The 13,416-nt window shown below is 30.7% G+C and overlaps 2 protein-coding genes across 2 annotated transcripts; both read left to right on the forward strand.

Annotated features, from left to right (window-relative positions):
* Nucleotides 1–454: 454 nt before the first annotated feature.
* LOC108457839 (protein THYLAKOID FORMATION1, chloroplastic) lies at nt 455–2,663 on the forward strand. The gene is made up of 5 exons (XM_017757009.2): nt 455–874; nt 963–1,230; nt 1,452–1,668; nt 1,861–1,976; nt 2,336–2,663. Exons 1-5 carry the CDS (start codon nt 673–675, stop codon nt 2,427–2,429), a joined length of 897 nt encoding a protein of 298 aa, XP_017612498.1. The 5' UTR covers nt 455–672; the 3' UTR covers nt 2,430–2,663.
* Nucleotides 2,664–7,391: 4,728 nt separating this feature from the next.
* LOC108459048 (transcription factor MYB41-like) lies at nt 7,392–8,735 on the forward strand. The gene is made up of 3 exons (XM_017758416.2): nt 7,392–7,617; nt 7,707–7,836; nt 7,922–8,735. Exons 1-3 carry the CDS (start codon nt 7,485–7,487, stop codon nt 8,559–8,561), a joined length of 903 nt encoding a protein of 300 aa, XP_017613905.1. The 5' UTR covers nt 7,392–7,484; the 3' UTR covers nt 8,562–8,735.
* Nucleotides 8,736–13,416: the final 4,681 nt, after the last annotated feature.

Consider the following 13,416-nt stretch of genomic DNA (forward strand, 5'->3'; position numbering starts at 1 on the left):
TAATTTGCCAACTAGATTGAGGGCATGGTAGTCGAAGATGCAATGGGAATTGCCTATAGACACTATTACTTGGGAAAATTTTGAGTCAAAATTAAGGTATCCATTGTCGGTAGCAGTAACTATTCCCCTTGCTATAGGTGCTTAAAATAGTTTGTAAATAAAAACCTTTGAATGAAATAAATTACAATGATATTTTTAAAAAAAATACATATTTACAATAATTAAAGTTAAAGTTAAAATTTAGTATAAAAATGATATGGGAAAAAATATATAATCCAAAACTACACAATGGTAGGAGTATGTAGCTTCAAAGGCTTTTCCAAATTCATGGAAACCTTTTGATAAAAAAGAAAAAAAATTATGGAAACCTAAACCACACAAGCAAGAGAGAGAAGGGAACACAAGAAACAAAGGTCCACGTGTCGAATCCTCAAAATTCTCCCTTCCTAAATTCACAAAAAATCCCCCATTTCCCATTTTCTAACGCACTGGATAAGCCTCTCTATCCTCCTCTCCCTTTCCCCTTCTTCAATTTCCAATTTCAAAAACCTCAGATTTCCACTATGATTTAACACCCAATTTCAAAAACCCAACCTTTCCCAAAAAATTTCCCCCTTTTTCTGTACATTTATACATAGTCAACAATATCCGTACTGATAGATTCAAAACCCAATGGCGGCCGTCAGTTCCCTGTCTTTCCCGGCAATCGGCCAAACTTCCGGCGACAGAAAACTTAATGTCCCATCGCCTCGTTACTTGGCTTCCAATTTCGAAGGATTCCGTTTCCGTACAAGCCTTTTATATCAATCTGTTGGACTTCGGGCTTCCACTACTGCTTCTCCTTCCGTTGTTTACTGCATGTCTACTGCTACTGGTTAGTTAATTTTCAATGCTGGAGCTTGGCTAAAGGGGATTAAATTATTGAAATGATTCGATTTCTTTTTATTGAGTTTGATTTTCAGCTACCCCGACTGTTTCTGAAACAAAGTCGAGCTTTTTAAAAGCGTATAAGCGTCCCATTCCCAGTGTGTACAACACGGTTTTGCAAGAGCTGATTGTGCAGCAACATTTGATGAGGTACAAGAAGACGTATCGATACGATGCCGTTTTCGCCCTTGGTTTCGTTACTGTCTATGATCAGTTGATGGAAGGGTACCCGAGTGATGAGGATCGAGATGCCATCTTCCAAGCTTATATTAACGCCTTAAAAGAGGACCCTCAACAGTATAGGTTTGTCTATGGAGTTTACTTGCCTTCATTTACGAATCAATGAATTGCATTGAAGAAAGTATGCTGAAATATAGGGAGTAGATTCTGGAATTTCTTAACTTGTTCATGAAGCTGGGATTATATTGCTTTTAATGTCTGCAGTTTTTCGAATTATGTGTTGAAGTGAAGGATAAGAAGGTTACTTTGTAATGCTAACTTTTTCCTGTTTCGTGCCTTTACAGAGCTGATGCGCAGAAATTAGAAGAATGGGCGCGAGCTCAGACTTCTAGTTCGCTAGTCGAGTTTTCATCTAGAGATGGAGAGGTTGAAGCGATACTTAAAGACATTGCAGAAAGAGCTGGTAGTAAAGGGAGTTTCAGTTATAGCCGTTTCTTTGCTATTGGGTTGTTTCGTCTTCTTGAGCTTGCCAATGCAACTGAACCTACGGTGTTGGAAAAGGTAGAATCCTCTTTTCTTTACACCTATTGGTTTATTGTTGGACTAAGTACCGAATTACTCACACCTCAGCACGATTTATATCATTGAAGTCTTAACCGAATCACCATTAACAATTCATGAATGAAACTTGCAATGTTAAAGTATATGCAATGACAGCACCTATGATTTTAACACATGATATCCGTACAACAGCTCTGTGCAGCCTTAAATATCGACAAACGAAGTGTGGATCGTGATCTTGATGTGTATAGGAATTTGCTTTCCAAGCTGGTTCAAGCTAAAGAGTTGCTTAAGGAGTATGTCGATAGGTAAATTCCCTCCTCCATGTTAAACTTTTTCTAGTCCATAGTATTACACTCTTTTCTTTCACCTGCTCTGTACTATGCGATGCGGTCTCCTCCATGTTAAACTTTTTCTAGTCCATAGTATTACACTCTTTTCTATCGCCTGCTCTGTACTATGCGATGCGGTTCAATATATATATCTGAGGTGGACCATTTACACTGTAAAATGTTGCTAAAGCGAACTTCCTTCAACTCTAAATGTGCTTGGCACATTGTATCTTTTCCGAATTATGAATGTACTTGAAATGCTCTGCACATTACAGATGTGATTCATTGCTTATTGTGTTGCTTATGTTGTTGCCTGAAATGTTTTCGGAATGCAGGGAGAAGAAGAAAAGAGAAGAAAGATCGGAATCACCCAAAGCCAATGAAGCCGTTAAGAAATGTTCGGGCGAATACCAATACCTAAGCCAGTAATTCAATCCGTCTACTCTCGATGTGCTTATCATATTTTGTGATACTTCGATCCCGTTTTTGTTGTCTGAGGTAGAAACAGTGACATCCATGGCACAATTTGTGAGCTTGTGTAATGTTTCCTAATTTGGTGGTTAAGATACACATCCTATATTTGTGTTTTTTACGATACAGTCTTTACTCTTCCAAAATGTATCTTTCCTTCATAGTCCATCAGCTATTTATGGTTCATAAAAACTTGTCTCTCATGTCACTTAATATTCTTTCATATTAGATTTTTATCATGCAAAAAGTTTCACCATTTAAATTATTTCATTTTTTTTCACTTTTTTGACAATACCAAGGCTTCATTAACTGATTCTTAGCAATATCTTATTTTTATGCAAGAACATGAATGATATAAAAATTTAAATAATAAATGGAGAATATATAAATTTAAGGCTTTTTAAAAATTGAAGTTAATTGTATTTATTTTAAAACTTCTTTAAAGATATCTTTAAAGAGAGTTCTTTTATGCAACTAACCTAAAATAAATAAATATTTATGAACATGATTCAAGTTGAAATTTACAGTGCCAGGCGATGCCGGTACTAAAGTCCATCATTGTGTAATCATTACTTTGTGATTGAGTTGAGGATAAAAAATTAACTTTTTTGGTGTTAACCATAATGCAATTTTTCGAGTACTTTTTAAAAAAAATTTGGTATTTCTCTTTTCAAAATATTTTAATAGTTGTCGGCATATAGGTGGCCGGCACTGAAAAATAATTTTAATTTTTTTCTGTCAGTGTTTTTTGGGGTCAGTATTCTCGTCACCAGTTGAAAAACAATTTTGCTGGGTGCTCTAGTTGCTAGATCCGGTGACCATTTATAAAAAAAAAAGACAAAAAAAAAAATCAGAAGACACTTCACAAAATGAAAAGACTTAAGAAGAAGAAAAAAAAAACAAAAGAAGAGAAAAAGAAAAAACTTGACAGTAAAGTAAAATGTGATTTCTTTTAAAGGGTGAGTTTTACTAGTTGTTGGATCTGCTTTCCCCTTGAAGCCAGGACAAATCCTTTGCCTAACAATTTCGACCATTTAAACCTTCTTTAATTTCCCCTTTCATTGCGGAGTCAATTTTCAATCTTTTCTTTATTGGAATTTGGAACCTGTTGCATAATTTTGGCCATTTAAACCCTTTTTAATTTCCCCTTTTATTGAGGTCAATATTCAATCTTTTCCTTGATTGGATTTTGAAAATAGGTCATTATATTTTTTTTTTGGTAAAGTAATAACATACAAAAGACTTAACTCTATGAAAATTCTATGGGCAGTGTTGTCCCTTGCTTGATCCATAAGGGAAAGTGCTAGCACTTTCTTCAGTATTTCGTCAAAAATCTTCAAACTTTGGTTTATATCAAAGGTCATTTTAGCTAAGCAGTTAACAATTTTATTACGGTCTCTAGACAAATATTGAATGGCCAACAAACTTACATTCAGCAGCAGGTGATGAATATGTCTAATGAGGGCAAAATTCAAGCTTGAGAAAGAGGAATCCTGAATGGCTTTAAACACATCCAAACTATCAATTTGTATCAATATGCTATCATAGCGCCCTTTCTGAATCAAAGCTAATCCATCAAGAACTCCCCATAGGTCAACATTGAAGATTGAGCATTTGCTCAGATTTTTGTTGTATCACATAATCCAATCCCTTTTTCCATTTCTTATGACTCCCCTCACTGCAGCATCACCTGAGGCAATCTAGATCGCCCCATCAGTGAAAAAACTGATCCAACTTTTTGACATCTCGATTGCTGACCTTTGTTCCTTCTGTCTAGAAACATCTTCCCTGTGAAAAGAAACAAATTGTTTTACCCAAATATATAAAATCTTAATAATCTCACTTGTACTCCGAGACGCACACCCTGAAAAAGAAAAAGGTTTCAATTTTTCCAAATACACCATATTAGTAAATCAAATAGACATGACCAGTTTACGTCACCAACAACTGGACTTGTAGGACTCTACAAATTATACTTAATCCACTGAAAATGATCTCTTGTAAAAAAACCTCCCACAAGATTCATTTGGAATAATTTGCCTCCATATTTTTCAAAAAGATTCTACAAATTATACTTAATCATAAAGACTGATGTTATACCCCTAACTTTTCATACTTAGCAACTCTTAATTTTATCTTTATTTAATGATGATGATAAATATATCGATGTATCATAATTGAAAAATTAAACAAATAATTTTATTTAATGATGATGATAAATATACAATCGTATCCATATCCCAATTTAAAAGAACACATTAATAAAATTCATCATTTAAAAGAAATGACATTTTACTTTATTACTAAGTCTTTTCATTTTCCCAATTTATTTTTCTTCTCTTCCTCTCTTCCCCCAAGTCTTTTCATGTTCTCAAGTGTCTTTGGCTTTTTTTTTTAAAATAGTCATCGATTCTGGCAACCAGAGCACGTTAACACCAACATTGACAAACTTTTTTAAAAAAATATGAACCGGTGTCGACAACGTGAATGTCAACATCAAAAAATATTGTAAAAAAAATTGAATTTTTTCCCGTGTTGACCACATACACGCCGAAACTTATTAAAAAATATTTTTTAAATCGGAAAATACTCGTATTTTTTAAAAAGTATACCAAAAATACATAGAGGTGCCAACCATTGTAGTGCCGACACCAAAAAAATTATTTTTTTAAACCCTAACCCAATCAATAAGCAATTATTACATGGTGATTAACTTTAGTGCAAGCCATCGGGGTGCCGATACCGCCCAACACTATAGATCTCAGGTCTTTTTCATCATAATTTTTCAACTTGAATCATTTTCATAAAAATTTATTTTTTTGAATTAATTAGATAAAAAACCTTAAATGGGAACATAAAAGAAAATATAAATGGAAAGTCAAGGAAGTAATCAAGGAAGTAACCAAGGGGCTTTGACCTTAGAAAATAATATATGCATCATCATACTATCAAAGCATTTGAAGAAAATACTGCGAGATTAGATAGGGTGTTAGAACGGATGATTGCCCATTTAGGTTTAAAGTCTCGTTTGAAAAGTGGGAGGATTTGGATAAAAATATAAATTCGAAAAATGAGTTTAGACAAAAAATAAGGATCGTTTTCTAAATAAGTTAGGCCTCGAGTAAGATTTTTTTACCCGGCTTGGCCCAAATTTGTCTAATTTTTTCCTGTTGTTTTTTGCTGCCATATTACTGTTATTTTGCTGTCATTTTGCTATTATATTACTACTATTTTGTTGTTATTGTTTGAATATTGTATAACTCTTGTTTTATTGTTAATGTTGTTATTATTTTAGATGTATTTGATTATTAAGTTACAACTATGTTAGTGTTATTTAATATAAAGATTTTTTAATATATTTTTAATTTGTTGGGAAACATTTATTTTAATGTTTTTAGTGTATTTGATGTATTATATTTTTAATTTTTTATAAAAAAATTTAATACGGGCAGGTCAGATTAGACTTGAGTTTAACATTTTTTATTTAGGCCGAATTTGAGTAAAATTTGAAGTTCATTTTTTAAGTCGAACCCAAATCTAGATAACACGAACCTAAAATTACCACCAACCTAAAATTTGACATTGAACTATAATCAAATCTAGGGTGAATCAAATTATGCACCTCTTTCATGATCGTCAATACCTAATTGTGGTGCTGGACTTAAAAGTTTATGGAATCCCATTTTATATAAATTATAGATGAATTCTATTTTAATTTATTTTAATTTAAATTTCTTAGGTATAAGTTGTTTTTTTAGAAGTAATATTTTGTTTTTGTTTGGAATACCAGTTCTCTAATTTTTTAATCTTTTATATGAATGTTAAGGGAGGTTTATTGTCTCAGTTCGTATACACTTAAAGAGTTCGCATGTGAAGCCACAAAGTCTAATAAGCAGTCTAGAGAAGTACACGTGTCTTATATACATAGAGTTTATTAAAAATATTAATTTTATGAACAATAATTATATATAAATATTTGATTGTCTCCTCTAATGAGATACAGCGGAAAATTATTCAACAACAATTAAAATATTTAATTTTATATATTATTTTAATTAAATGAAATTCAATATCCGTTAAGTATTCGAATTGGAATGATGATGTTAGCATCCTAGCAAAACCACAAAATTTAACTTTTTATAGTGACAACAATTGTCGAAAGTAAGCAAAGACCACAAGTAGTGAGAGGAAATAAAATTTGACTTTTGAAGTTTGCATACGTGTTTAAAATATAGTGGTCTGTTAAGAATAGGGTCAAGCAAGGAAAGTTAATTGGTAGCGTGGCGCCTGTCAACAACTGTCCTTTTGCATGGGTGCTGACGTACGCGCCACCCAAAAATTCAAATAAAATTATCAATGTTTATTAAACGGGATTGCTAATAGAACCGATTAGGTTATAATTTTTTTAGTCTAATCTATTTAATCAATTTAATTAAAATATTAAATTTAAATTAAATTTTTATTCGATTCAATTTCTATATCAACTTATTGATCAATCGTTTTAAAACGCTTCAAACTTGATTTAATAATTCGATCAACTATTCGAATCAAAATTAAATAACATTAAAAATTATATGAATACATGAATAATATAATTTTATATAATAAAAATATTTAATTTCCAAGTATCTGATTTGAGGAAATAATTCAATATTACTAAGATAACCCCAATCTATAATTATGATCGTAATGGATTTAATTTTGACAATATTACTAATCAATGTTCCTAAATTATTTGCTTTCATACACTGCAACATATATCGACGTTTATGCTTAATTTCATGTGCATATTGTAAACACATGTATTGTAATACTTAGAGAAACAGGCACGCGCATGAAGGACGGCACCAAATTCCGTTGACCTCAATCTTGTTTTCCAACTATATATGTATGGTGGTCATCGTTGCTTTTTTCATCTACCATTTCCACTTTTCGCCACCTTCACTTCTTTTCCAAGCCATCTCACACCTTCACGTAAACTTCACCATCTTTTTTTTTTTCCAAGGAAAATCAATGGGGAGAACACCTGGCTGCGACAAAAATGGCCTCAAGAAAGGTCCCTGGACTCCCGAGGAAGATCTTAAGCTTATTAATTATATTCAGATTCATGGCGCCGGACATTGGCGTAACCTCCCCAAGAATGCTGGTATGTATATGTATAAACTTGTTTTCTTTTGTATTTTTAAATATTGTGTTTTTCAGGCTGTGATGATGGGTTTTGTTTAAACTGTTTAGGGCTCCAAAGATGTGGAAAGAGCTGCCGTCTCCGTTGGACGAACTACCTGAGACCTGATATAAAGAGAGGAAGGTTTTCATTTGAAGAAGAAGAGACTATTATTCAACTACACAGTGTTTTAGGAAATAAGTAAGGTTTACACTACAGTGTTTTATAATATTGTTATATGAGTGATGAAGTTGGAGTTTACAAATTCATTTTGTCTGTAAATCAGGTGGTCCGCCATTGCTTGTCGGTTGCCGGGGAGGACTGACAATGAGATCAAGAATTACTGGAATACACATATAAGGAAAAGGCTTGCAAGGAATGGAATCGATCCTGTAACACATGCTCAACGTCTTGATTTAGTTGACTTGTCTTCTTCCATTATTAGCTCATTATTAGGTGTCCAAGCTCTCCTAAATCCTCAACTGTTAAGCTTAGCTAACACCCTCTTGTCGTTAAAACAAGAAAACCCAGAATTATTACTACAATATCTTCAACAAAACCAGCTTCTTCAAACTCCCACGTTAGAACCACTAAGCCAACTTCTTCAAGCTCCCATGACAGACTGTAGCGATCAAAATTCCCAGAAAAGTAATGTATTAGTTTCGCAACCAAATTATGAACATTCTAATCCAAATCCAACGGTACCATCACTTGTATCTGACAATTCAGATTTCCATTCAATGGATGGTAGCCAGAATTTTGGGTTGGATTCAGTGAGGTTCACGCCGATATCAAGTCCAACTCCGTTGCATTCATCATCTACATTCATCAACAACAGCTACACTACCCATTACGAAATAGAAAGATTCAACAGTTTGCTCAAATATGAAATTCCAGAAAGTTTGAATATTAATGACCTTTTGTAAATATATATACATACACACACATTATTTGTAGCTTGAGTCTCAGAGTTTTGGCTTGTAAAACTGAAGACACCATCTTTATTTTTTCTTTTTTAGATGTTTTATTTTATTTTGTTTTTTTTTCTCAGTTTATTGTGGGTTCCTGGGTTTGTATTATATATATATATATTATAATTATTTGATTGTGTTACTTATATTTTAAATATAATTTGTTAATTTTCACCGATGCATGCTCATGAAGATAAGCTAATATTTAATAATATTTGGAGTTATATATATGCATTAGGATATGTAAATTAATATATTAATAATAAATTATTTTATATCACTTTTTTTAATTATAATAATAGAGCAAAACTCAAACAACCAACGTAATTAGTGTGACTGGAACTCAAGCCTTTGCAAACTGCAAACTCATAAAATAGAATAACAGTAAACCAATCTCAAAAGCTATAATATTCCTTTTAGTCCTTTAAAAATAATAAATTAATAAATGATAAAATTATATTTTAAATTTTTATAAAATTATAATTAAATTTTGGCCTCGAGAATTTAAATTAAGAAATCATTTTCATAAATAGTAAAAGGACTATAAAGAATAACTTAATAACCAAAGGAGCTGTGTGATTTACAAACATTGTGTAATAATAGATGGTTGGATTAGGTGCAACAAAGTTAAACAAAAAATTAACAACAAATTGGAGAAAGGAAAAAGTCAAAGAAAATTATATAACTTTTATTTCTTCGATTCCAAAGGGTATGCATCCCTAGACACCTATGTCTGTCAACATTTTGAGGAAACATTATCGAAATTATTATCATTATATTTATTTATTATCACTTAATAATAAGAGTTTATAGTTATTCTTTTAATAATATTATTTTAAATTTATTTGTTTTATTATTGTATCTAATATTTATTTAAAAGTTAAGATTAATATTTTATTATAAACCAAATATGTTTATATAGTCAAAATTTGTTTAGAGTAGTAGTTAGAATTTCTGTTTAATACTTAAATGACACAAATTCAAATTTTAGAGTAGAACATCATATGTTAAGATTGATTTGAGTGCAATTAAATGTCTTCTTCTATTCGTAACTTTTTAATCTTGAAAAATAAAACATAATTAAATGTGCTCGAATTTATTTTATTTTGATTGCTACAATAATAATCGTGTGAATAAAATAAAAGCTATATCATAAAAAAACACAAAAACTTAAATATAAACTAAAATAGTACGCTTACTTTTATCATTATTTTTAAAAGTATTCATACAGGCATTTTGTAGAAGTATATCATTCAATTGCTTAAGAAAGGAAGAAGAAAAAGAAGTAAATTCAATGAATTTCTCTATCATCATTATTCTATTTTCTTTATCATCAAGCAAATTAAATACAGAAAATTCTACAGCTTTGAAACTAAATAAAAAGTGCAATCTTGTCCTTACATGCCTCTCTTTTTTCATTTTTTGTTTTCTTCCTCATCATCTAGCAATGAGAAAGCCACTTTGAATAGCTTTGAACATAAACCCTTTTTCTTCTGTCCTTTTTAACCTTTTATTGCAAATGGGAAAAGAAAAGATATGGAGGTTGCTGTTTATTTGGCTTTTGTTTTCGGTATACGTAGTCGACATTGTTGACTTTTTTCAGCTTTTGCTTTGTTTCTGCATTTCGAGTATATTAATCATGTTTGAGTAAATTTTAAAATGTTTTTATTCAGCATTTAAAAAGGGAAAGGATACCAAAATTAAGTGGTGGAGTGGGGCTGAAATTTAGATATACTTGGATAAGTTTTACTTGTAAGATAACATTTTGCACGTGATGTTTAATATGTAGTAGCGGAAGAGGACAAGTAATATAAGAAATTGTAGGAATGCACCGCCATGTCGCAGATACCTGACGCTTGTCCATTTCCAACACTGACTCACACAATCGAGTTTTACCCTCAAAAGGATTATGACATATAGGGTGGTAAAAAGAGAGCCATACATTTAGAGTTTTGGTTCAAACTCCAATATGTCACTCAACATGCAGGATATTCATGGCTTCCCATCATTTCCTTTTATAGTTCTTCACTTTTTGCTGAAAGAGTAAGAATCAATGGCAGAAATGGGCTCCTCACCCTTGTTTGAATTGTAAAAACGGCAAACGAAATCATTTATCATTCACCCTTTTCTATAATTTTTATTGAAATTAATTTTTAGAAAAAAATAATCATATAATTTTTAGATTAGAAGTGTTGGGTCGAATCGATTTAGGCTTAAGCATAATATTAATACACTTTATATTTGTTTAAATTCGATTCAGCTCGAAATATAAATTTAAAATTTTGTTCAAGTCCACTGATATTTGTAAATGACTAATCCAAGTTTAGTCTAGGCATGTCCATATTTTTTTTTTATATTTATAAAATAATATATATTTCATTTATTGAACATAGACAACTTAGCATTTTAGATTAATATATAGTTTTCTCCCTGAATTTGTCCACAAGTACATAGTTGATACCTAAATTTGTATTTCGTCACACACATTGCCCCAATTTATTACCAACCTTAATTTTTTAAGGGTTAACATATAGTTTGCTCATTGAACTTGTCTAAAAGTACCTAATTTGTACTTGACCTTGTCTAGAAAATTATACTTTTTTAAAATTAATTTAGTTTTTAAAAAGATTTTGAATTTTTTAATGTGTCCACCACATGTTATACTAAGAGGCTACCATGTGCCACTATAGAATTGGCTATTAGTGCCACGTAAGCATAAACTAATGATATTAGCGCGGAGGTACCAACCTAGATGACAAAATATATATACATTCAGGTATCAAGTAGGTGTAGAAAAAAGTTCATAGGACAATAGTAGGTACCTACTAGGTACTTTTGGACAAGTTCATAGGACAAATTACATATTAATTTAGCATTTTTTATATATTATTATAGATTTAATTTTTATATGTTATAAATTACATAATATATATTACAAACTTGGAAAATGCGATGGCTCGAGTCAAGCTCGGACCTTGAATGTTTAAGCCTGTAACCCAATTTTTTAGGCCTAATATTTTGACTCAAACCTCCCAATTTTCGAACACACCTTTAAGTATGAACAAGTACCCAACAATTGAATAGATTTAATTGTAACATTTCACTTTATTATTTAACATGTTAATGTAATATTAATCATTTATCATTCACCGTTTTCTATAATTTTGTTGAAATTAATAGAAGATTTTAACATTATTAATATTTGAATTTTTATTTTAAATATAAAAAATAAAAAAAATTAAATTTTTAAAATAAAATTTGAGGACTAAATTCTAAATATGAAAAGTGTAATAACTTATACTACATTTTAATCATAGAATAATTTTTTTAGCACATTCCATTTTATATTTTAAGAAATACTAATGACATATATACACAACACAAACTATACCTACTAAACCAACCCAAACCCAAAATATTACAGGTCCAAGCCCACTTAAAATCCTTAAAATCTCAAACCTCATAATATTAAAATAATGTGGGTGTAAAAATATTAAAATAAAATTTTAATTAAGATGGTAAAATGAAGATTTTATAGATGTTTACGTGATAAGTTTAAGTCTCACAATATATGATATTTTATGAATTATATTAAAAATATAAAAAGTCAAAAGTACTATCATAATGATATAACTTACTTTTACACAAGAGAAGGTATTTTAATAATTTTCTTGCTGGCCCTTCAATTACAGTGGATTTACTTTCAGAAGATTTTATTAGTCTGATTGTAGTCTAATGCTTATGATTTGAGGTTATGGGTGTATTTATTAAATCTCTATACATTGAATTCTATATCAGATGGAGTAAAATTCATCACTTTGAATAATGTGTGCATACCCAGATTGAGCATCAAGGTCGTCTATATTTTTTCTTCATTTAAGTACTAGTTTCATAAAAAGTAGTCACAGATTTGACATCAAAAGATTCCTACTTATTTAGAAATATCGACAATTATTCACAGACTCGTGTAACTCAACGCAACATACTTCAATTCAAATGAGAGTTATCAAAGCCCAAGACTTGATGCAACTAGCCACAAATGAAGAAGAAAAAAGATGAATATTGGGCTACTACTTGGGTCTCTTATTCGAGCCGAACAAGCAAAGGAGGGAGGCTAAATTCGAGGCCTAGAGTCGTTGAGGGAACACTGGGATCTTAGTAGTAACATCAATATTTTAAATAGGCTAAATTTTAGATCTATGCCGGTTCTAAAAAAAAATTACGGTTTTAGATTGAATTTTGTAATATTTATGCAAATAGGTTGATTTTGAAAAAGAAATAGGAAACGCATCTTACAAAGAGTTTTTTGACATTTTTAACATATTTAGTAGTTTTGTTTTTAGTCTCAGATTCGATTCATTTCTTATTCATATTTATATTTTTATTCATGTTGTTTTATGCTTTTTTAATTAATATTTTAATATATTAACACCTTCTGCTAGATAATTAAATAATAATTTCATTCTTGAGTTCTAGGTTCAATTCCTCTTCAAAGTACACATGTATTTTTTTATTTCATATTGTTTCTACTTTTTTTAATTCATCTTTTAATTAATAATTTTTATTAATAAAATCAAATAATGTCAGAGGTTTCAGACTTAACTCTTGATACTTCGCTCTGAGATCACACTAACAGTGATTTCGAGTACCACTTTACAACATTTCTAGAAACCTAGAAATGTTGAAGATCTATAGCCGAAAAAGACATCATTTTTCTTTCTATAGCCCTTTGGGAAATTCTTATATAGTATAGCACACCAATCCATGTATGCAAGAGAAAACACCTCCCCCCCTAAGGGCCCCGAGGGTC

This window comes from Gossypium arboreum, chromosome 4 (assembly GCF_025698485.1).
Source record: "Gossypium arboreum isolate Shixiya-1 chromosome 4, ASM2569848v2, whole genome shotgun sequence".
Lineage (NCBI taxonomy): Eukaryota > Viridiplantae > Streptophyta > Magnoliopsida > Malvales > Malvaceae > Gossypium > Gossypium arboreum.